At 45.3% G+C, this 23,358-nt stretch overlaps 1 protein-coding gene and 1 non-coding gene across 4 annotated transcripts in view; both read left to right on the top strand.

Annotated features, from left to right (window-relative positions):
- The first annotated feature begins 6,494 nt into the window (after positions 1–6,494).
- GSS (glutathione synthetase) overlaps positions 6,495–23,358 on the top strand; it is a 56,065-nt gene continuing 39,201 nt past the window's right edge. The window contains exons 1-2 of one of the 3 annotated variants that reach the window (XM_007522657.3): positions 6,495–6,591; positions 11,009–11,143. In XM_007522657.3, the coding sequence (XP_007522719.1) occupies positions 11,015–11,143 (129 nt within the window). In that variant the 5' untranslated portion in view covers positions 6,495–6,591; positions 11,009–11,014. Of the gene's footprint in view, positions 6,592–6,695; positions 6,881–11,008; positions 11,144–15,193; positions 15,229–23,358 lie in introns of those variants that run through there. The other 2 variants (XM_060188784.1, XM_060188789.1) reach the window with 2 other exon arrangements.
- LOC132542706 (U6 spliceosomal RNA) lies at positions 13,119–13,225 on the top strand. Its single transcript, XR_009553676.1, has one exon. It is a non-coding gene; the product is annotated as a U6 spliceosomal RNA (small nuclear RNA).

Genomic DNA, 23,358 nt, shown 5'->3' with positions numbered 1-23,358 from the left:
CAGAGTAAGAGAGAGGGTGCTTGCGCCGCCGCCGCAAAGAGACAGCCGAGTTCTGTTTGGTGATTAGTTTGTCTTAGTTTATGAATCGTTGTTCCTGAATAAAGAAATATAGCTTCCCTGCTCAGCCGTTGTCTCCGCGTCTCTGTTACCCGCCGTGAAGTTAGCCGGCCTGGCAAGAGCCTCCGAAAATTTTAACAACAAATGGCGCCCACGTGGACCTGACCTGCGCATCTCTCAGATAAGTGAAGATAATTTGGCTACCTATGCACTATGGCCTTCTCTTCTGCTGGTGAAGAGATCTCCAAAGGCCTCTGCTCTTTCTTCACGAGACTGTTTTGCTGTTTCTGGAACATTTATCTCTGGACCACTCTGTGGTTTCCACTCGCTCGGGCGAACTCAGAACAGCCAGCGGGAAGAGCCAGCGGGAGGGAGGCAAGGCGCGGAGCTGCCGTTTCCACCTGGTTAAGCAGCCAGCCAGCCGGCTGCGCCCAGACAACCCCGTGCACCGCGCCGGCAGCCCCGCAGCCCCGCAGCCCGCAAGAGGCCTACGCCATCACACAAGAGCCCCTAGAACCCGAGGCCAACACGCAAGAGCCCGAGGCCAGCCCACAGGAGCCGGCTCTCCACCGCGTGATGTAGGGCACTGGACGAGTGATCCCTCCACGCTGCTCGGCCACTGCGAGCAGGGCAGCAGACATGGCAGGGCCATGGGGCAGGGCCGCGGTGGCCTATCATGGCCGCCACCCCTGGGCACCTAGGCCCACGCCTTCTACAAAGATGGCCTGCCTGCGCTCTTTCTATGAATTCTGGAACCATCCCGGGCCTCCCGGACCCCCGGGCTCCCTGCCGAAACTGGGCACACGAGATCTCCAGCCGCCGGTCCGGTCTGAAGACAGACAAGCTGGAGTACGCAGAGATTTGTGCAGAGATTGCAACCTGCAATTCCTAGAAGTGGAGCTGCTCGGGAATGGAGCTGCACAGGAAGCCACCTCCGGATGGTGAAAAACCCCCCCCCCCAACAACTAAGACAGTACAGACTTAAATTCGTGTTTAAAATGACATGTCTTTGTAACAAAGGTTTCTCTCCTAGTGTATTAATGACCGTGTTTATGTGTATGTTTAAAGTTTGGTAAACAGTAACTTTAAGGCTAAATTCTTACTAGTCAAAGTTAAATGAAAAAGGTTTTCAACGTAATTCTCATAAAGATAAAATTAACTTACATTTAAAGTCTAAGGTAAAAATTAGTTAACAATCAATATATTTTAACTAAGTTGGTCTAAACAAAAGGTTAAATAGACTTGTTGATATGTAAAACTCTCCATTACCTTCTCTATTAGAAATGGTAGATCGCACAATGGCTATGCTAATTATTCTCATGCCTGAGGTTTCCTCTCCGGCCCACACCTAGGGTGTGTCTCCATCTTGAATGGGTGTAACAAAAGGTTAAAAGACGTTGTTGATATGTAAAAGTCTCAAATTCCTTCTCTATTAGAAACGTTGGATCGTGCAGTAGATATGCTAATAACAAGTTTTGTTTCATAGTAAGTAAATTGCAGCCAGCTGCCTTTGGGACTCTAGGCCGTTCCCCGCCCCCATGCAAATGCCTGTCCAGGCAAGTAGCCCCCCAGAGGCAAGAAATGTTTTTTTTAAGCTGATAAAGTTTAGCCCACAGAGGCAGATATGGCCCCCTCAGGCCTTCCCTTGGCAACATGCTGGTTTTTGTTATATATGTTTCTGTTCACCCCACACCCTTGATACTATAGTCATTTAGTTAAAAAGAAAAGGGGGAATTGTCGTATGCTTTACATTGGTTTGTTCTAGCCCTCCCCCGCCAAGAGAATTGGATCAGTCCAGTTAATTTCGCGGGCCGCTTGGCCCCGCCCCAAGGAACCCCGGGAGAGGGTTCCTGAGTTCGAGAGTGCCAGAGTTCCTGAGTTGGAGAGTTTCAGGGTTACAGAGTAAGAGAGAGTTCCAGTGTGCCAGAGTTTCAGAGGGCTCTCAAGTACGAGAGTCCCAGAGTGCCAGAGTTGGAGAGTTCCTGAGTTCCAGAGTAAGAGAGAGTGCTTGCGCCGCCGCAAAGAGACAGCCGAGTTCTGTTTGGTGATTAGTTTGTCTTAGTTTATGAATCGTTGTTCCTGAATAAAGAAATACAGCTTCCCTGCCCAGCCGTTGTCTCCGCGTCTCTGTTACCCGCCGTGAGGCAAGCCAGCCTGGCAAGAGCCTTCCGAAATTTTAACAACAAGCAGACAAGGGAAGGACATCAAGGAAGCACTGCTGTGGCAAGAACCAGAACACCTATCTCTCACCTTCTCCCAACAAGACAGCAAGGCTCAGCGTGTTCTGTAGAGAGAGAACATACATATACTTCTTAAGGAGTTGGAGGCATCCTGGCCCCTCGGTTGTGTCACTGATCAGTTGTAGTTCTCCCTCCTAAAAGTCTCTTTTATCTGTTCCTTTGTCTCTATCTCCTCAGCCACTGAAGGGGCTCCAGTCTCATCATCTCACACCCCAACTTTCTGTGAGTTCTCTCTCTGGCCTGTCTCCCCATGTCTAAGTCATTTACCACCTGTAACAAGCACCAAACACAATACAGATAGTGTCTCTCCCCTACTTATAATCCTTTGCTCTAGCATCTCTCTCTCTCTTGTCTATATATGTATTTCCTCTCTCCTATCTCTCCTTTATTTCAATGAGCACTCATCTCCCTGAAGAAAGAAAGAAAGAAAGAAAGAAAGAAAGAAAGAAAGAAAGAAAGAAAGAAACTCTTTGCTGGGTGGCTATTAATTTATTTACATTTTTTGCCTCCAGGGTTATCACTGGGGCTTGGTGCCTGCACTATGAATTCACTGCTCCTGGAGGCCATTTTTTTCCATTTTTGTTGCCCTTGTTATTATTGTTAAATAGGACAGATAGAAATGGAGAGAGGACCCAGAGCCATCTACAAATTTAATGCTATCCCCATCAAGATCCCAAGCACATTTTTTAGGAGAATAGAAAAAATGCTACAAATGTTTATCTGGAACCAGAAAAGACCTAGAATTGCCAAAACAATCTTGAGAAAAAAGAACAGAACTGGAGGCATCACACTCCCAGATCTCAAACTGTATTATAGGGCCATTGTCATCAAAACTGCTTGGTACTGGAACATGAACAGACACACTGACCAGTGGAATAGAACTGAGAGCCCAGAAATGAGGCCCCACACGTATGGACATCTAATCTTTGACAAAGGGGCCCAGACTATTACATGGGGAAAGCAGAGTCTCTTCAACAAATGGTGTTGGAAACAATGGGTTGAAACATGCAGAAGAATGAAACTGAATCACTGTATTTCACCAAATACAAAAGTAAATTCCAAGTGGATCAAGGACTTGGATGTTAGACCAGAAACTATCAGATACTTAGAGGAAAATATTGGCAGAACTTTTTTCCGCATAAATTTTAAAGACATTTTCAATGAAACGAATCCAATTACAAGGAAGACTAAGGCAAGTATAAACCTATGGGACTACATCAAATTAACAAGCTTCTTCACAGCAAAAGAAACCACTACCCAAACCAAGAGACCCTTCACAGAATGGGAGAAGATCTTTACATGCCATACATCAGATAAGAGCTTAATAACCAACATATATAAAGAGCTTGCCAGACTCAACAACAAGACAACAACCCCATCCAAAAATGGGGGGAGGACTTGGACAGAATATTCACCACAGAAGAGATCCAGAAGGTCGAGAAACACATGAAAAAAATGCTCCAAGTCTCTGATTGTCAGAGAAATGCAAATCAAGACAACAATGAGATATCACTTCACTCCTGTGAGAATGTCATACATCAGAAAAGGTAACAGCAGCAAATGCTGGAGAGGGTGTGGGGTCAAAGGAACCCTCCTGCACTGCTGATGGGAATGTCAATTGGTCCAACCTCTGTGGAGAACAGTCTGGAGAACTCTCAGAAGGCTAGAAATGGACCTACCCTATGATCCTGCAATTCCTCTCCTGGGGATATATCCTAAGGAACACAACACATCCATCCAAAAAGATCTGTGTACACATAGGTTCTTGGCAGCACAATTTGTAATAGCCAAAACCTGGAAGCAACCCAGGTGTCCAACAACAGATGAGTGGCTGAGCAAGTTGTGGTATATACACACAATGGAATACTACTCAGCTGTAAAAAATGGTGACTTCACCATTTTCAGCCGATCTTGGATGGACCTTGAAAAAATCATGTTGAGTGAAATAAGTCAGAAACAGAAGGATGAATATGGGATGATCTCACTCTCAGGCCGAAGTTGAAAAACAAGATTAGAAAAGAAAACACAAGTCAAACCTGAAATGGAATTGGAGTATTACACCAAAGTAAAAGACTCGGGGGTGAATACAGGTCCATGAAAGATGATGAATGAAATAGTGGGGGTTGTATTGTTAAATGGGAATCTGGGGAATGTTATGCATGTAAAAAAAAAAAAAAAGTAAAAACGCAAAGCAGAAATTGACTGAGTTTGGAGTATGGCACCAAAGTAAGAAAGCAGAAGTACACTAGAGTTTGCAGTGAGTACCCTCCCTAACACTTCCTCTCCACTATTCCAAGCTTTGGGTCCATGATTGCTCAACAATTTGTTTGGCTTTGAATGTTAACTCTCTTTTCAGTCACCAGGTTCCAGGTGTCATCAGGATGCCGGCCAGGCTTCCCTGGATTGAAGACCCCACCAATGTGTCCTGGAGCTCAGCTTCCCCAGAGACCCATCCTACTAGGGAAAGAGAGAGGCAGACTGGGAGTATGGACCGACCAGTCAACGCCCATGTTCAGCAGGGAAGCAATTACAGAAGCCAGACCTTCTACCTTCTGCAACCCACAATGACCCTGGGTCCATGCTCCCAGAGGGATAGAGAGTGGGAAAGCTACTGGGGAGGTTGGTGGGATATGGAGATTGGGTGGTGGGAATTGTGTGGAGTTGTACCCCTCCTACCCTACGGTTTTGTTAATTAATCCTTTCTTAAATAAAAAAAATTAAAAAAAAAAAGAAATGGAGAGAGGAGGGGAAGACAGAGAGGGGGAGAGAAAGGTAGACCGGGTGTTCAAATGGGGATCCTTAGGCCAGTCCTTGCCCTTCGCATCACCTGTGCTTAACCCACAGTGCTACCATCCAGCCCCAGCTCGGTGGCTCTTTAATCTGGCATGGAAGGCTCTCTGCCTAACAGTGAGCTCCTAACAACCTGCTCCAACCCCCAGAACCTCCTTGCTGTCTTCATTAAACTTTTCATTGTGTCTAAAACTAGTCATGCTCAGTTATGTTTTTTATGTTTGTGTTCCTATTTGAAATACTGCCTCCATTACTGCCTTACACCTCTATCCCTACTTCTTGTATTGCTTACACATACCTATTCCTCCTTCAAGAACCCCTAAACCTTCCACAGTTCTCCAGAGTACTGATTATCTGTCTGCCTTCTCTATCAGATGGGAAAAGCAGGGATTATGTTTCATTCATGGTTGATTCCTTATAGCCTGAACTGATAAATTCCATTAATGTAACTAAAATGCAATACACAGTGTTTCAGATTGTAGCTCACGTGCTACAATAGGGCTGTTTTGCCATGTGCACTACCCAGGTTAAACACCCCCCCAACACACACACACATACACACACACACACACACACACACACACACACACACACACAGCATAATCTCTTCACTCTCTCTACTTCCTGTTATAGAAAAAAAAAAGTCAGCTGGTGAAGTCCTAGAGATGATCCCTGTCCCTCCCCCCAAACCGAGCAAACACGGGGTGGGGGAACCTAGATATGAAATGGGAATAGCGATCAAGAATCTACACTAATTTTTTTTTTTAAAAAGCAAGCAAATAAAAACAACACTGCTTCCACAGCATAATGGTTATGCAAAATGATTTTCAGGCCTGAGGTGCTGAGGTACGAGGTTCAACCCCCTGTGACCTCTCTGGTGAAAAAATAACTTCCCTCAGATCCTGATGCAAACAACATTTTATATTATAGGCTATTTTGAGATTCATTAGGTTACCCTCCAACATTCTTAAAAACTGCTCGAAAAATGAAAATGCCCTCTTTTTGCCTCTGGGGCTTTTTCTGCAACAGTTAGGGGTCTAAGACAGCAGGGTTGCTTTCCTGGAGCCTGGCCGGCGCAATAATGCAGAAGCCTGGACTCCCAGCCACACCTGCGTGAGCCCGCGCTGCGTGTGCCCCTCTCTGCGCCTCTACCACACCTGCTCTCACCAACCGTGTGGCAATGACTCTTCCTTCCTGGGCAGCACCAACTTTACGCTTCATGAACCCATAGCTTGCCGCCCACCCTGTTTTAACGTCTCCCCTCCAACCCCAATTCCTGAATTCGAGCTCTAGCCGACGTGGTCCTAAAGTCAAGCTTGCCCTCACTCAACTGCCCCTTCCCGGCCGCCGTTCAGCTCAGCTGGCCCTGACCTCTGCCCCCGCCTTGGACTGTGTCCAGGCGGCCCGCGCAAGCGCACAGGGTCACATTGCGGCCCCGCCTCCGGAATCTCGAGTAAAGGCTCGAGGAGCCTGAGAACTGCGCGCGCGACAGGGCGACAAACGAGTAGGTTGGGGAGCCGCAACGGCAGCCGGCAAGGGTCATGTTTCTTAAAGAGGAACGTTGTGAGGGAAGGGGCTGGCTTGCACTTGGCACCTCAGCGGCCAGGCGATGTCGCGGCTCACACCAGGGCAGGGGCCGGGAGATTGGTGTCCCGTGAGGGGGCTGGGCTGCTGCGTGTATTTTTCCCAGATCTCCGGACTGCAGATCGAGCCGGTGTCTAGGGCACGATGCCCGTGGGACCAGAGCTGGAATTAAAGCAGCACCGGGGTCGACGAGGACCCGACTATCTAGGGTGGGAGCGAGCGGGCCGGGGACGCGGGGCAGGTCCGGGCAGGAGAACCGGCTGCTTCCGAGGCCTCCACGCAGATTCTGACCTCTGACCTCTGACCTCGCCCTCTGGAGTAAAGTTCGCGGGTCTCCTTGTGGGTGTGTCAGAGGTCTGGGAGCTCCGGCCAGAGCCGCCTTTCATTCATTAAATACAGTAGTGGGCGCCGAGGCTGAGGACACTGTACCCGGGACAGGGCTTTGGGGGCGCTGTGTGGACTAAAACCGGGTCGCTTCTGTAACCCGGGCCTGGTCATTCGTGGTGGGGAAGGTGGGGGTGATCTGAAGGGGAACAGCTGGCGCCAAGGCTGGAGCACCCCGTCAGGGGCAGGTGTATTTTTTTTTTTAACTTTTTAAAAATTTTATTATTTTTTTACTTTTTTTTCTCTTTTTTTTGTTGGGGAATTAATGTTTTATACTCAACAGTAAGTACAGTAGTTTGTACATGCATAACATTCTCCAGTTTCCCATATAACAATACAATCCCCACTAGATCCTCTGAATCCTTCTTGGACCTGTATTCTCTCCACCCACCCACCCCAGAGTCTTACTTTGGTGCAATACGCCAATTCCATTTCAGGTTCTACTTGTGTTTTCTTTTCTGATCTTGTTTTTTAACTTCTGCCTGAGAGTGAGATCATCCCATATTCATCATTCTGTTTCTGACTTATTTCACTCAACATGACTTTTTCAAGGTCCATCCGAGATCGGCTGAAAACGGTGAAGTCCCCATTTTTAACAGCTGAGTAGTATTCCATTGTATAGGAATTGCAGGGTCATAGGGTAGGTCCATTTCTAGCCTTCTGAGAGTTCTCCAGACTGTTCTCCACAGAGGTTGGACCAATTGACATTCCCATCAGCAGTGTAGGAGGGTTCCTTTGACCCCACAGCCTCTCCAGCATTTGCTGCTGTTACATTTTCTGGTGTATGACATTCTCACAGGAGTGAAGTGGTATCTCAGTGTTGTCTTTATTTGCATTTCTCTGACAATCAGAGACTTGGAGCATTTTTTCATGTGTTTCTCGGCCTTTTGGATCCCTTCTGTGGTGAATATTCTGTCCATGTCCTCCCCTCATTTTTGGATGGTGTTATTTGTTGTCTTGTTGTTGAGTTTGGCATGCTCTTTATATATGTTGGTTATTAAACTCTTGTTTGATGTCTGGCATGTAAAGATCTCCCATTCTGTGAGGGGTCTCTTGGTTTGGGTAGTGGTTTCTTTTGCTGTGAAGAAGCTTTTTAATTTGATGTAGTCCCATAGGTTTATGCTTGCCTTAGTCTTCTTTGTAATTGGATTCATTTCATTGAAGATGTCTTTAAATTTTATGCGGAAAAGAGTTCTGCCAATATTTTCCTCTAAGTATTTGATAGTTTGTGGTCTAACATCCAAGTCCTTGATCCACTTGGAATTTACTTTTGTATTTGGTGAAATACAGTGATTCAGTTTCATTCTTCTGCATGTTTCAACCCATTGTTTCCAACACCATTTGTTGAAGAGATTCTGCTTTCCCCATTTAATAGTCTGGGCCCCTTTGTCAAAGATTAGATGTCCATAGGTGTGGTGGGGGCAGGTGTATTCTGTGCAGTGGAGATACCTCCCCCTGAACCTGCTTAGTGTCCAAGGAAGAGAAGACTGTGACCAGAGGGAGGCTCCTAAGCCAGGAGCTGGAATGAAATCTAGGTCTTCAACCTATGGCACTGTACAAAGCTTAGCGAGAATCCACAGGGTTTGGGGAGAAGTAGGGTGGAGAGATAAACAAGTCTTAAGGGGAGCTCCCCACAGGAGAAACAGACTTGTGGGGGAAACCACAGATTGTATATGGAGTCTCCCTGTAAGAGTTTGGATGGATATTCTTGTGTAGAGGACAGGACAGCGCTCTTATGAGAGTATACATTTGAATGTCATTTTTAAAAAAATATTTATTTTATTTATTTATTCCCTTTTGTTGCCTTTGATGTTTCATTGTTGTAGTTATTATTGTTATTCTTACTGATGTCGCCGTTGTTGGATAGGACAGAGAGAAATCGAGAGAGGAGGGGACTATAGAGAAAGGGTGGAGAAAGATAGACACCTGCAGACCTCCTTCACTGCTTGTGAAGTGACTCCCCTGCAGGTGGAGAGCCGGGGGCTTGAACCAGAATCCTTATGCCAGTCCTTGCACTTTTGCGCCATGTGCACTTAACCCGCTGCGCTACCGCCCGACTTCCGAATGTCATTTTTTTTTAAATCAAGAAATATAATCACAACAAGGGTTGAGACTGTAGAATGAACTCGCAGAAAGCCCATTTAGCACTTTTCATAGTGACACTCAGTAGCCCTAGCACCTAGTCGAGGGCCTGACATTAGATACCAGAGTTTATCAACTAAACAAGCTCAACAACAGGAAGAGAGGTTGGGATCCCAGAGTTGTTGGTGAAGAGACTTATGGAGAGTTCTATTGCACTGATGTCAGTGTCTAGTCCTGATTATGCCATCAGGCTGCTGTGTCACCTCTAACAAGTCTTCTACCTATAAAGTGGGTACACCCAAAAAAGAAGCTTCCAGATTACACCTCCAAATGCTGCTAACCAGCTTTACAACGTCACATAGATTTATGTACCTGGGGTCAAAACCAGGGTCTGGGGCCAGGCCGTAATGCAGAGGGTTAAGCCACGTGGCACAAAGCACCTGCGGGTGAAGCAGGTTCTCCATGTGTCTATCTCCCCCTCTTCTCTCAATTTCTCTCTGTTCTGTCCAGCAATAACAACAACAAGGGCAACAAAATGGGGGAAAATGGACTCCAGGAGCAGTGGGTTTGTAGTGCAGGCACCAAGCCCCAGTGATAACCCTGGAGGCAAAAAACAAACAAAATCCCAGGGTCATATTCTTACCTCCCCCCACCCCCTTCTTTTTTCTTTTTTCCAGAGCACTGTACAGCTCTGGTTTATGGTGATGTTGGGAATTGAAACTAGGACCTCAAAGCCTCAGGCATGGAATTATTTTGTATAACCATTACACTATCTCCCCAGCCCCCAGTTTTTTTTTTTCCTTTTAATTTATATGGAACCTTTTTTCTTTTTTCCATCCTTTCTATTTTTATTTAAGAGGACAGAAAGAAATTGAGAGGGAAGGGGAGATAGAGGGGGAGAGAAAGACACCTGCAGACCTGCTTCACTGCCTATGAAGCGACTCCCCAGGGTCCTTACGCTGGTCCTTGCACTTTGCACCACCTGCACTTAACCTGCTGCGCTGCCGCCTGACTCCCCAAACCTTTTCTTTAAAAAAACAAAGGAATGATGGTATGAATTTATTACATTGGGCTTTAGTTATTTCTATCTTACTAATGTGATTTCTCAAAAAAGTATTTTCTGTCTTTTGGTCCTGTGAAGATAGATGTTTATACATAGGATGAGTTTGCCTTTGGTTAGTATGTGAGAGGAGTTAACTTACCTACACTTCATAGTGTCTTGTGACTCCCACCTCACACAATTTATTTGAAATCTGCTGACATGGGTTATCTGAGCTAAAAAGAAAAAATAGCTATCTGTTGCAGAGCTTCAGCCAAGTTCTTCCCCTCCACTTCTTGAATCAGAATCTCTTGTTGGAGCCCTAGAGTCCATTTTCTTTCTCAAGTTCCCCAGAATTCCAACCAAATTTGGATCCCACTGGTCTACCTCATCCCTCTTATTTCATAGATAATCTGAAGCTTTGGAGAGGGAAGCACTTGTCTCAATCACACTCTCCATTAATGTCTGTCTTTTATTTTCCTCTCCATGAAAAACACTGAACAGGGAATCCACAGGCCTGGGTTCAGGTTTTATTAGCCATTGCATGAGTAAATCTTTTCACCTTCCTGAGCCTTGGCTTCCTTATTGTGAGAACAATGTGATCATTGTCACAGGAGGCAAAAGGGCGGCAGTAGAAATGCTGTCAGGCTTTCTGTGTTGTGTACATGGAAGTTGTTAATCGCTGTTACCCGCAAGTGTTTGTCACCCTGTACCACACTGCTCTCTCCAACAGAGGACAGGCTCTTCCCATAGGAGTGGCTAACGGTTCACTGCAGTGAATGCTGGGCCCTAGGCCATCTGTCACCTAGGTCTCCGTCTCCTTCTGTTGCAGGTTGGTATGGCTGCCGGCTGGGGGAGCCTCTTACAGGATCAGCAGCAGCTGGAGGAGCTGGCCCGGCAGGCTGTGGACAGGGCCCTGGCTGAGGGAGTGTTACTGAGGACCTCACAGGAGCCCAGCTCCTCGGATGTAAGTCCCTGGCCCATACCCACTGCCCTAACTCCACTGCTTAGCTTCTTGCTGTCCACAGTCAGGTGCTGCCAGGCTGGAAACAGTGCCTTTGGATCAGAGACTACATCTTTTGTTTTATTTTTTCAGTAACTGAAATTCACCTCTCAGTGTATGTTAAGTAAAACAGTGACATGGTAAGAGCAGTCAGGTTTAAATTTGGGCTTTGGAGTATGGTTTAGGCAAGTTACCTAACCTCGGCCACAGTTTCTTCAAATATTAAAAAAGGGAGTAGCTAAAGTGACCTGATCCAGTTGGCAAGAGAATTAGAGAACAGTTCATGTGAAGCACTCTGCTCAGTGAGGCACTGTTTGTTTGTTTTTTAATTTTTTTAATTTACTTATTCCGTTTTGTTGCCCTTGTTGTTTTATTGCTGTAGTTATTATTGTTGTCATTGTTGTTGGATAGGACAGAGAGAAATGGAGAGAGGAGCGAAGACAGAGAGGGGGAGAGAAAGATAGACACCTGCAGACCTGCGTCACCGCTTGTGAAGTGACTCCCCTGCAGGTGGGGAGCCGGGGGCTTGAACTGGGATCCTTGTGTTTTTTTTTTTTTAAGACTTACTATTCATAATACTTGGTTTCTGATAAATCTTTATAGCTCTTTCTCTGTGTGTTTATATACATGCAATCACATATGCATATATAAAGAAATACATTTAAAAAACGAAATTGGATCATACATACTGTTCTGTGGAATCAGACTTTCTTTTTCTACCAGTGCTTTGTGTTTGTGGGCCTGGAGATATCCCCTCTCTTTTTCTTCTTCCCCCCTCCTCCTCCTTCTTTTACCTTCTCTCTCTCTCTCTCTCTCTCTTTCTTTTCCTCTCTTTCAGATAAAGAAGCAGAAAGATAGAGAGGAAGAGACTCTACAGTGTCATTCCTTCACTCTCCCTTGGTGGGGTGCTCTCATGTGATGGCCAGGGTAAAGTATTTGTTCTACATTGTGAGCCATCTAATGTTTGTTTTTCATTTAATAATCTGCCTTAAACTTCTTTTCAATTCCTTTCTTCCCCTACTTTAGGGTCAACTTCATTCTAGTATACATTCCAAGTGTGGATGGATCACAATTTAACTTTTCTCTACTGATGATTCTTCAGCATATTCTAGTGCTTTTCTGATTACAAATAATGTTACAAGGGACATTCATGTGCATGTTTTGTTTAGGCACCTGTATGAATGCTTATTTCTCTAGGGTTGATAGATAAAAGTAGAACTCAAACAAACAAAAAAAACCCAAACTGATTTGTGACTAGGTAATTTATTTTCATGTCTCAAAATTTAAAGAGTTTAGGAGATTAATGATTATGCATGCAGACTCTCATGCCTGAGGCTCTGAGGTCCTAGGTTCAATCCCCCACACCACTATAAGCCAGAACTGAACAGTACTCTGGTAAAACTAATAATAAATAAACAAATAAATAAATAACTTTTTTTTTAAAAAAAGAGAGAAATTAAAGTTTAACTCTCCCTGGTGGGGGTAGATAACATAAAGCTTATGCAGAGACTCTCATGCCTGAGGCTCCAAAGTCCTAGGTTCACTCCCCACACCACCGCAAACCAGTGCTCTGGTAAAAAGAAAAAAATAATAATTAAAGTTTAAATCTCCCTTCCACATTCCCTAGCCACTTAGTTCTAGTTCTACCCTGAGGACTGTACCTGGGACTTAGGAGCCTTAGGCATGAAAGTCTTGCATAACTACTATGCTGTCTTCCCACCCTTTGTTATTATATATATATATATATATATATATATATATATATATAAAGTTTTTGTTTGTTTGCTTCCTTGTACCAGATCTCTGCTCAGTTTTGGCTAACAGTGTGATACTGGGCATCAAACCTGAGACCTCAGAGCCTCAGGCACAAAAGTCTTTTTGCATAAACATTGTGCTATCTCACCAACCCTCTCTACCCTTTTTGATAGAAAATATGTGTGTGCTCTCTTCAGCAGCACATATACTAAAATTGGAATGATACAGAGAAGATTAGCATGGCCCCTGCACAAGGATGACACGCAAATTCATGAAGTGTTCCATAAAAAATAAAAAAAAAAAAGAAAATATGTGTATGTTCCATTTTCTCTTCCTCTTCTTACATAAAGCAACATACTAGACAAGCTCTTCTGTGCCTTTCTTTTCTTTTTTGGCGTGTGTGTGTGTGTGTGTGTGTGTGTGTGTGTGTGTGTGTGTTAGTTAAAGGGTTGTCACCTCTCCAGGCTGATTTTTCAGATTGGGAGTGGGGAAGGGGAAAGACAGAGACTGAGGCTTCTCCTAGTGGAGGATCAGGTGCTCGAATATTTTTATTTAACAGTTGATCCATATTGGTAATGAAAGGGCTGCTATTTTATTTTATTATTATTATTATTAAATCAAGCCACATTTTCTTTTGTCTGTGTTCCCAGAATCTAGTTAAGGACCTTGTGGAGAGTCCTGACTCAGTGTTTGCTGATGCTACAAGCCACCTATATGCAGACTGAATAGTTAGCTCCTGAAGTGCTTAGGGAGTTCATTTTTATTTATTTTATTTTTCTTATATATTTGATAGGACAGAGATAAATTGAAGGAGAAGGAGGAGATAGGGAGAAAGAGAAAGAGAGACATCTGCAGCACTGCTACACTGCTCAGGGGCTTGAACTTAGGTCCATGTGCGTGGTAACGTATGTGCTCACCTAGATGTGCCACTATCCAGCCCTAGGAGCTTAATTTAAGGAAAAACAAAAAGGGCAAAGGGTAGATAGCATAATGGTTATACAAAGAGACTCTCATTCCTGAGGCTCCAAAGTTCCAGGTTCAATCCCCTGCACCATCATAAGCCAGAGCTGAACAGTACTCTGGTAAAAAAAAAAAAAAAAAAAAAAAAGAAAGAAAGAAAGAAAGAAAGAAAGGGGAAAAAAGCAAAGCAAAGCAAAACAAAACACTTGAAAAGGAGGAGGGAAGGTGACAGTGGTAGAGTACATGTCTTGCATGTGTGAGGCCCTTGCTTCGATTCCCAGCAACAGTTGACATTGGGAAGACAGGGACAAGGAGCGCATGACAGAAGACAGAGGTGCAGTACTCTGGTCTCTCACAACTTTTATATTAAAAAAAAAAAAACCATGGGAGGTTTTTTTTTTTTTTAAATATTTAATTAATTTATTTATTTATGAGGAAGATAGGAGGAGAGAGAAAGAACCAGACATCACTCTGGCACATGTGCTGCCTGGGATTAAACTCAGGACCTCACACTTGAGAGTACAATACTTTATCCACTGCACCACCTCCCGGATCATAAGTTTTTGTTTTTTTGTTTTTTTTTTAATGCAACATTTTAATACAACAAGAATTGATGGCAGGTGACTTGCTAAAGCAACACAGTGATGTTATTTAGTATAAGATGTTGATTTCCTTTTTCTTTTGGGAACATCGTTTACAGTGGAGAATTCATTCCTCTCCCACCTTCCCTAGAATCTTTTGCTTTGATACATTATACCTTGTCCAGTCCATGTTTCAATTTGTTCCTTCCCTCCCTTTCCCCATATATTAAGTCCCACTTATAAATGAGATTATTCAGTATTTGTCCTCCTTTTAGCTTATCCACTTAACATGATATCTTCGAGTTTCATCCAAGATGATGTAAAGGAGATGACTTCATCATTTTTGACAGCTGAGTAACATTCCATTGTGTGTATATACCATAATTTAAAAAATATTATCTTTATATATTTATTGGATAGAGACAGCTAGAAATTGAGAGGGCAGGTAGTGGGAGATAAAGAAGGAGAGAGACAGAGACAGCTGCAGCCCTACTTCACAGCTCACAAAGCTTTCTCTCTGCAGGTAGGGACTAGAGGCTTGAACCAGGGTCCTTGCACATTGTAAAGTGCGCTCAACCAGGTGTGCCACCACCCAGCCCCCTATACCACAATTTTTCTAGGCACTCATATTCTTCTTCTTGCTACCAGGTTCTGGCAGTTACTAATTGTGCTGCTATAAACATAGATCTCTTCTGATAGGAGTTTTTGTTTCCTTTAGGTATATCCCCAGGAGAGGCACTGCTAAATCATAGGGTAGGTTGATTTCTAATGTACTGAGAAGTCTCCAGACTATTTTCCACAATGGTTGGACCATTTTACACTCCCACGAGCAGTGTAGAAGTATCCATTTTTGCCCACATCTTCACCAACATTTGTTGTTTCTGTCCTTTCTTCTTCTTCTTCTTCTTCTCCTTCTTCTTCTTCCTCCTCTTCCTCTTCTTTTCCTTCCCCTCCCCCTCCCCCTCCTCCTCCATCTCCCCCTCCTCCTCCTCCATCTCCCCCCCTCCTCCTCCTCCATCTCCCCCCTCCTCCTCCATCTCCCCCCTCCTCCTCCTCCTCCATCTCCCCCCTCCTCTATCTCCCCCCCTCCTCCCCCATCTCCTCCTCCTCCATCTTCCCCCCCTCCTCCATCTCCCCCACTCCATCTCCTCCTCCATCTCCCCCCTCCTCCATCTCCCCCCTCCTCCTCCATCTCCCCCCTCCTCCATCTCCCCCCTCCTCTATCTCCCCCCCTCCTCCCCCATCTCCTCCTCCTCCATCTCCCCCCTCCTCCATCTCCCCCCTCCTTTATCTCCCCCCCTCCTCCCCCATCTCCTCCTCCTCCATCTCCCCCCTCCTCCATCTCCCCCCTCCTCTATCTCCCCCCCTCCTCCTCCATCTCCCCCCTCCTCCATCTCCCCCCTCCTTTATCTCCCCCCCTCCTCCCCCATCTCCTCCTCCTCCATCTCCCCCCTCCTCCATCTCCCCCCTCCTCCCCCATCTCCTCCTCCTCCATCTCCCCCCTCCTCCATCTCCCCCCCTCCTCCATCTCCTCCTCCATCTCCCCCCCTCCTCCATCTCCCCCCTCCTGCATCTCCCCCCTCCTCCATCTCCCCCCCTCCTCCATCTCCTCCTCCATCTCCCCCCCTCCTCCATCTCCCCCCTCCTGCATCTCCCCCCTCCTCCATCTCCCCCCTCCTCCATCTCCCCCCTCCTCCATCTCCCCCCTCCTCCATCTCCCCCCTCCTCCATCTCCCCCCTCCTCCATCTCCCCCCTCCTCCATCTCCCCCCCTCCTCCATCTCCTCACCTCCTCCATCTCCCCCCTCCTCCATCTCCCCCCCTCCTCCATCTCCTCCTCCATCTCCCCCCCTCCTCCATCTTCTCCTCCATCTCCCCCCTCCTCCTCTTCCATCTCCCCCATCTCCTCCTCCATCTCCCCCCTCCTCCTCCTCCATCTCCCCCCTCCTCCTCTTCCATCTCCCCCCCATCTCCTCCTCCTCCATCTCCCCCCTCCTCCTCTTCCATCTCCTCCCCATCTCCTCCTCCTCCATCTCCCCCCCTCCTCCTCTCCCATCTCCCCCCCATCTCCTCCTCCTCCATCTCCCCCCCTCCTCCATCTCCTCCTCCATCTCCCCCCTCCTCCTCTTCCATCTCCCCCATCTCCTCCATCTCCCCCCTCCTCCTCTTCCATCTCCCCCATCTCCTCCATCTCCCCCCTCCTCCTCTTCCATCTCCCCCATCTCCTCCATCTCCCCCCTCCTCCTCCTCCATCTCCCCCCATCTCCTCCTCTTCCATCTCCCCCATCACCTCCATCTCCCCCCCTCCTCCTCTTCCATCTCCCCCCCATCTCCTCCTCCTCCATCTCCCCCCCTCCTCCATCTCCTCCTCCATCTCCCCCCTCCTCCTCTTCCATCTCCCCCCCATCTCCTCCTCCTCCATCTCCCCCCCTCCTCCATCTCCTCCTCCATCTCCCCCCTCCTCCTCTTCCATCTCCCCCATCTCCTCCATCTCCCCCCCTCCTCCTCTTCCATCTCCCCCATCTCCTCCATCTCCCCCCCTCCTCCTCTTCCATCTCCCCCATCTCCTCCATCTCCCCCCTCCTCCTCTTCCATCTCCCCCCCATCTCCTCCTTCTCCATTTCCCCCCCCTCCATCTCCTCCTCCATCTCCCCCCTCCTCCTCTTCCATCTCCCCCCCATCTCCTCCTCCTCCATCTCCCCCCCTCCTCCTCCATCTCCCCCCTCCCCTCTCCTCCTCCTCCATCCCCCATCCCCCCCCTTCTCCTTCTTCCCTCCAGGGTTATTGCTGGAGCTCAGTGCCTGCACCATGAATCCACTGCTCCTGGAGGCCATTTTCCCCCTTTTGTTGCCCTTGTTGTCGTAGCCTTGTTGTGGTTATTATTGTTATTGTTGATGTTGTTCATTGTTGGATAGGACAGAGAGAAATGGAGAGAGGAGGGGAAGGCAGAGGGGGAGAGAAAGACAGACACCTGCTGACCTGCTTCACTGTTTGTGAAGTGACCCCCCTGCAGGTGGGGAGCCCAGGGCTAGAACCGGGATCCTTATGCTAGTCCTTGCGATTTGCGCCATGTGCGTTTAACCCACTGCACCACCTCACAACCCCCGTTTCTGTCCTTTCTAATGTATGACATTCTCACAGGTGTAAAGTGGAATCTCATTGTTGTCTTTATTTGCTTTTCTCTGATGATGAGTGACCACTTTCTTGTATATCTATTGGTCCTCTGAATCTCTTCCTCAGTTAAATGTCCTCACCCCATTTTTTTTATGGGATTGCTTTTTTTTTTTTTTTTTTTTGGTGTTTAGCTTGCTGAACTCTTTATGTATTTTGGTTACTAGTCAGAGGCATTTTGTGTAAAGATCTTCTCCCACGCTATAGGATGTCTTCCTATTTTGGTGGTGATATCCTTTGCTATGCAGAAGGTTTTCAGTTTGATGTAGTCCCGTTGGTTTACTTTTGCTTTTGTTTCCTTTGCTGTTGGATTTGAATCCTTGAAAGCTTTTTTGAAGTGTAGTTGTGAAGTGTCCTGCCAATGTTTTCTTCTTTTTTCAAAATGTTTTATCATATTTATTTATTTATTTATTTTTAAGGTTTTATTTCTTTATTAATGAGGAAGATAGGAGGAGAGAAAGAACCAGACATCACTCTGGTACATATGCTGCTGGGGATTGAACTCAGGACCTCATGCTTGAGTGTCCAATGCCTTAGCCACTGTGCCACCTCCTGGACCATTTATCTTTATTTATTTATTGGGTAAAGACAGAAATCAAGAGGGAAGGGGGAGATAGAAAGGGAAAAAAGACAGAGAAATACCTGAAACACTAGTTTACCACTCATAAAGCTTTCCCCCTGCAGGTGGGGACCAGGGGCTCAAACCTGGGTTCTTGTGCAGTGTAACTTGTGTGCTCAACAAGGTGTGCCACCACCTGACCCCTGCAATGTTTTCTTATATGTATTTGATAGTTTCTGGCCTAATATACATGTCCCTGATCCACTTGGAGTTGGCTTTTGTACATGGTGGTAAATGATGGTTCAGTTTCATCCACTTGCATATTTCAATCCAATTTTCCCAACAATATTTGTTGAAAAGACTCTCCTTTCACTACTTAATGGTTTAGTGCCCCTTGTCAAAAATTACTTGGCCTGGGAGTCAGGTGGTAGTGTGGCGGCTTAAGCACACGTGGCGCAAAGTGCAAGGACCAGCACAAGGATCCCGGTTCGAGCCCCCGGCTCCCCACCTGCAGGGGAGTCGCCTCACAGGTGGTGAAGCAGGTCTGCAGGTATCTATCCTTCTCTCCCCCTCTCTGTCTTCCCCTCCTCTCTCCATTTCTCTCTGTCCTATCCAACAACAACGACATCAATAACAACAACAGTAACTACAACAATAAAACAATAAGGGTAGCAAAAAGGAATAAATCAATATTAATAAAAACAAACAAACAAAAAATTAGTTGGCCGTAGATATGGCAGGGAGAGTTCTTCTTAGTTCTTCCCATCATGCTCTGTGTTGTTACCATGACTGTGAAGCAGTGTTTACTATCACACACGTGCTCTGACTTTTCTTATAGTAGAAGAATATACTCTGAGTCTCTATCAAAAATGAAAGTACTGTGTGTTTCAGCCTTTAGCCTGTGGACAGTGGCAAACAGCTATCCACTGTTGATTCCAAACTTAAATGAGCATAGCAAGTCCTGGGGGCAGCAGCAGAGGGAAGTCTTAGGAGAAAAACTGAGTTTTTCACACTAGATGAAATTTGTTCAAGTAATAGATTTCTAAGTTTTAAAGTCAAGGAAACACCTCTGTAGTCATGATACATCCATTTAGGATATTAGATCACCACTTACATAATCTACAAGAATTCCTACTTTTAAGTCATAAAGTCTTCAAGCTGAAAAAAAACCTTATTCTCACAAATACACTTCCTTGGGTCTGAACAAATTACTCACCAGGTAGGGCATGTGTCTCGCCATGTGCGTGGCTCAGGTTTAAGCCCCAGCACCACATAGTAGCTGCCGTGGAACCTGTGGAAGCTCTAGCATTCTCTCTCCCTCTGTTTCTCTCTTTCTCTGAGTGAAAAAGTAGTCACAGAGCAGTGAAAGTGCATATGTGCCAGGCCTCAGCTCCACAAAGAAAAATAAACATGCTTCCTCAGTTTTGCCTGAAAATAAATGCCAAGGAGGATAGTTTGGGAATTAGCTATTAAATTTTTAAATGAATTTACCATTATTATCTGACATTGCCTCTTTCAGAAAGGAACAATTGTGGTCTAGCAGGTAGAATAGTAAGTAGAGTGACAGACTTTCCCTGGTACCACATATGCCAGAGTAGTGTTCTGGTTCTCTCTTCCTATCTCTTTAATAAATGGATAAATAAGCACATATTTTTATTTTTTATTTTTTAAAAGTATTTAAATATTATTTATTTTATTTTTGAGAGAGATGCAGAGAGAGAAAGACACAGAGAAACACCAGAGCACTGCTCAGCTCTGGCTTATGGTGGTGCCGGGGATTGAACCTGGGACTTCGGAGCCTCAGGCACGACAGTTTCTTTGCCATAACCACTATGCTATCTACCCCCACCCTAAACACATATTTTTAAAAGGTGCTCTCACATACAAGATACCTGGAATGTACATTCTAGGACAGTCATTGAAATACTTATTTTAGTGGAGTTTGGACTGACTTAAATATGCATCACAGAGGCTAGAGTCAATAAAAATAAATTATGATATTCTTCTCACAGGATAGAATATTATGTATGCAGTCACTAAAAAGAACAAGAGTGCTTTATTTGAACATACATGAAAGTGTCCCTGACATATTTAAAAAACAAAGTTCAGAGCTGGGTTGTGGCTCAGCAGCAGGGTATATGCCTTGCATAGTGAGGCCCTGGGTTGTTCCTTGGCACTGCATATGACCAAATGGTGATCTGCTCTCATTCATTGAAACAAACAAATAACATTTTCAAAGGACAGAACAATGTATACATACTATGCTTCCTTTGGATAAAAAATATATATGTAGGGGGCTGGATGGTGATGCACCTGGGTGAGCACACATGTTGCAATGTATAAGGACCTGGGTTCAAGCCACCAGTCCCCACCAGTAGGGGGATAGTTTCACAAGTGGTGAAGCAGTGCTGCAGGTGTCTCTCTGTCTCTCTCCCTCTCTATCTCCCCCTTCTCTCTTGATTTCTGGCTGTCTCTATCCAATAAACAAATGAAGATAATAAAAAAAAAATTAAATATGTACGTGTACATGTATACTTGAGTATAAAGATGTCTAGAAGGCTGAGACACTAGTCCGCCCTTTGTCTCTGGGGAGGTGAACTGGGTCACTGACGAAAGGGTGGGAGTGAGACCATTGTCACTATATATCCTTCTGTTTCTTGAATTTGTTTTAAATATTGTTTAAAATTTATATTCATTTTATTGGATAGAGACAGGGGAGAGAGAGAGAGACAGGGGAGAGAGAGAGGGAGAGAGACACCTGCATCTCTGCTCCCCCCCCCCCCATAGATGGGGGTTGGGGACATGATCCCAGGTCTTTGTGCATGGTAATGTGTGTGCTTAACCAGGTGTGCTACCACCTGGCCCTTTGAACATTTTTATTTATTTATTTATTTATTCCCCTTTGTTGCCCTTGTTGTTTTATTGTTGCAGTCATTATTGTTGTTGGATAGGAGAGAAATGGAGAGAGGAGGGGAAGACAGAGAAGGGGAGAGAAAGACACCTACAGACCTGCTTCACCGCTTGTGAAGCGACTCCCCTGCAGGTGGGGAGCCGGGGGCTTGAACCGGGATCCTTACTCTGGTCCCTGCACTTTGTGCCACGTGCACTTAACCCACTGCGCTACTGCCCGACTCCCTGAAATTTTTTTTAACGTTCCTTTTTTTAAAAAAAAACTATATATTTTAATTTGTTTTACCTTTCGTTGCCCTTGTTTATCATCGTCGTTATTATTGTTGTTATTGCTGTCGTTGTTGGATAGGACAGAGAGAAATGGAGAGAGGAGGGGAAGACAGAGAGGGGGAAAGAAGATAGACACTTGCAGACCTGCTTCACCATCTGTGAAGCATGCTGGTGGGGAACCAGGATCCTGATGCCGGTCCTTGAGCTTCGTACCATGTGCACTTAACCTGCTGCGCTACTGCCTGGCTCCCTCCTCTTTTTTTTTTTTTAAACCAGAGCACTGCTCAGTTCTGATTTATGGTAGTGTGGGGGATTGAACCTGGGACCTCAGAGTCTCAGTGTGTCTCTTAAATATTATAGCATGTTTGTGTTACCTGTTCAAAATACTTTTTTTTTTAAAACAAACAACCAAATAAAACAAATGCTGAGTTCTAGCAGCAGAGGCCACATTAACATAGTGACAAGCCAATATTAACTCTGGGATTGAGTTCCAGAATGCTACATGAGTCACAAGATCGTCTTACCACCTCTTGGCAGAGTTCTACTTGACTTGTTTTTGAGAATTGCAGAATGGGTTACCCCCTTCTAGAAAGTGTTCCAAATGGTGTCTGGGTTTCCTGGCACTGTCAAAGTACAAAGAACTCAGAATGCAGCTGAACTCAGGCCTGGCAACCTTCCCCACCTTCAGCACTGTGGGGAAAAATACTCCTGGCTTCCACTCTGGTGGCCAGAGTTCACTTCTGCTTCAGCCTTACTGCCAAGACTCTCCCTCTTTTCCAGTCAGAAAGCAAAGGTGGGGGCAGAAGAGCTCACCTGAAGGAGGCCTGCTTTGTCATGCACAGATGTGAACCTAGCCTCTGCCTCACTGTTTCGGGTAGGGGAAGTTTCAGTGCCTGTCTGTCTATCTCTCTATCTATCTATCTTCCTTAAAAAAAAAAAAAGATTTTGTTTATTAATGAGAAAGATAGGAGGAGGGAGAAAGAACCAGTTATCACTCTGGTGCATGTGCTGCTGGGCTTGAACTCAGGACCTCATGTTTGAGAGTTCAGTGCTTTATCCACTGAGCCATCTCCCAGACCACCTATCTTCTTTTTTATTGGGGGGATTAATGGTTTCCAGTAAGTACAATTGTTGACATATTGGTAAAATATCTCACCATGATAGGTGTTTGTATAACACACTCACGCCCAGCCTAGGTCCCCTCTACTACCATGTACCAGGACCTGAAAGCCCCCACCTCTAGAATCCTTTGCTTTGATCTAATACATCAAACTTAGTCCAAATTCTTTGTGTTTCTAACTGAAAATGTTGGCCTAGAATGGTGAAGCTCTGACATTAACTGAATGAATGAATGAATGAATGAATGAATGAATGAATGACTAGAAAGAGAGAGAGAGGGAGAAAGAAAGAAAGAAAGGAAGAAAAAGAAAGAAAAGGTGCTGGCATGGGACTTGGATCTCAACTGATTAGGGGTTTCATATTTGGGCATATGTGTGTGTATTTATTTTATTTTATTTTTAATTTTATTATCTTTATTTTATTTATTGGATAGAGACAGCCAGAAATCTAGAGGGAAGGGGGTGATAGGGAGAGAGACAGGAGACACCTGCAACACTGCTTCACCACTTGCAAAGCTTTCCCCTTGCAAGTGGGAACTGGGGGCTTGAACCTGGGTCCGAGTGCATTGTAACATGTGTGCTCAACCAGTTGCACCACTACCACCCAGCCCTGTGTGTGTGTGTGTTTAATAATCAACCTGATTCAAATCCCAATACCACTCAACAGGTTTATATAATTTTGTACATGTTGTTTAACCCCTCTGTGGCTCAGTTCCTTCATGTATTTATTAAGTATAGATAATAACATTTTCCTCATGGGGTTAAATGATGAATTCAGGTAAAGCATTTAAAACAGTGTCTTATACACAATATGAGCTTAACATTTTTTATGGTTTTTGTTTTTTTGCTTCTAATT

The sequence above is a fragment of the Erinaceus europaeus genome, chromosome 1 (assembly GCF_950295315.1).
Source record: "Erinaceus europaeus chromosome 1, mEriEur2.1, whole genome shotgun sequence".
Taxonomy (NCBI): domain Eukaryota; kingdom Metazoa; phylum Chordata; class Mammalia; order Eulipotyphla; family Erinaceidae; genus Erinaceus; species Erinaceus europaeus.
Note: the sequence above shows the minus strand (reverse complement) of the source record. Positions and strands in the feature narration are given on the sequence as shown.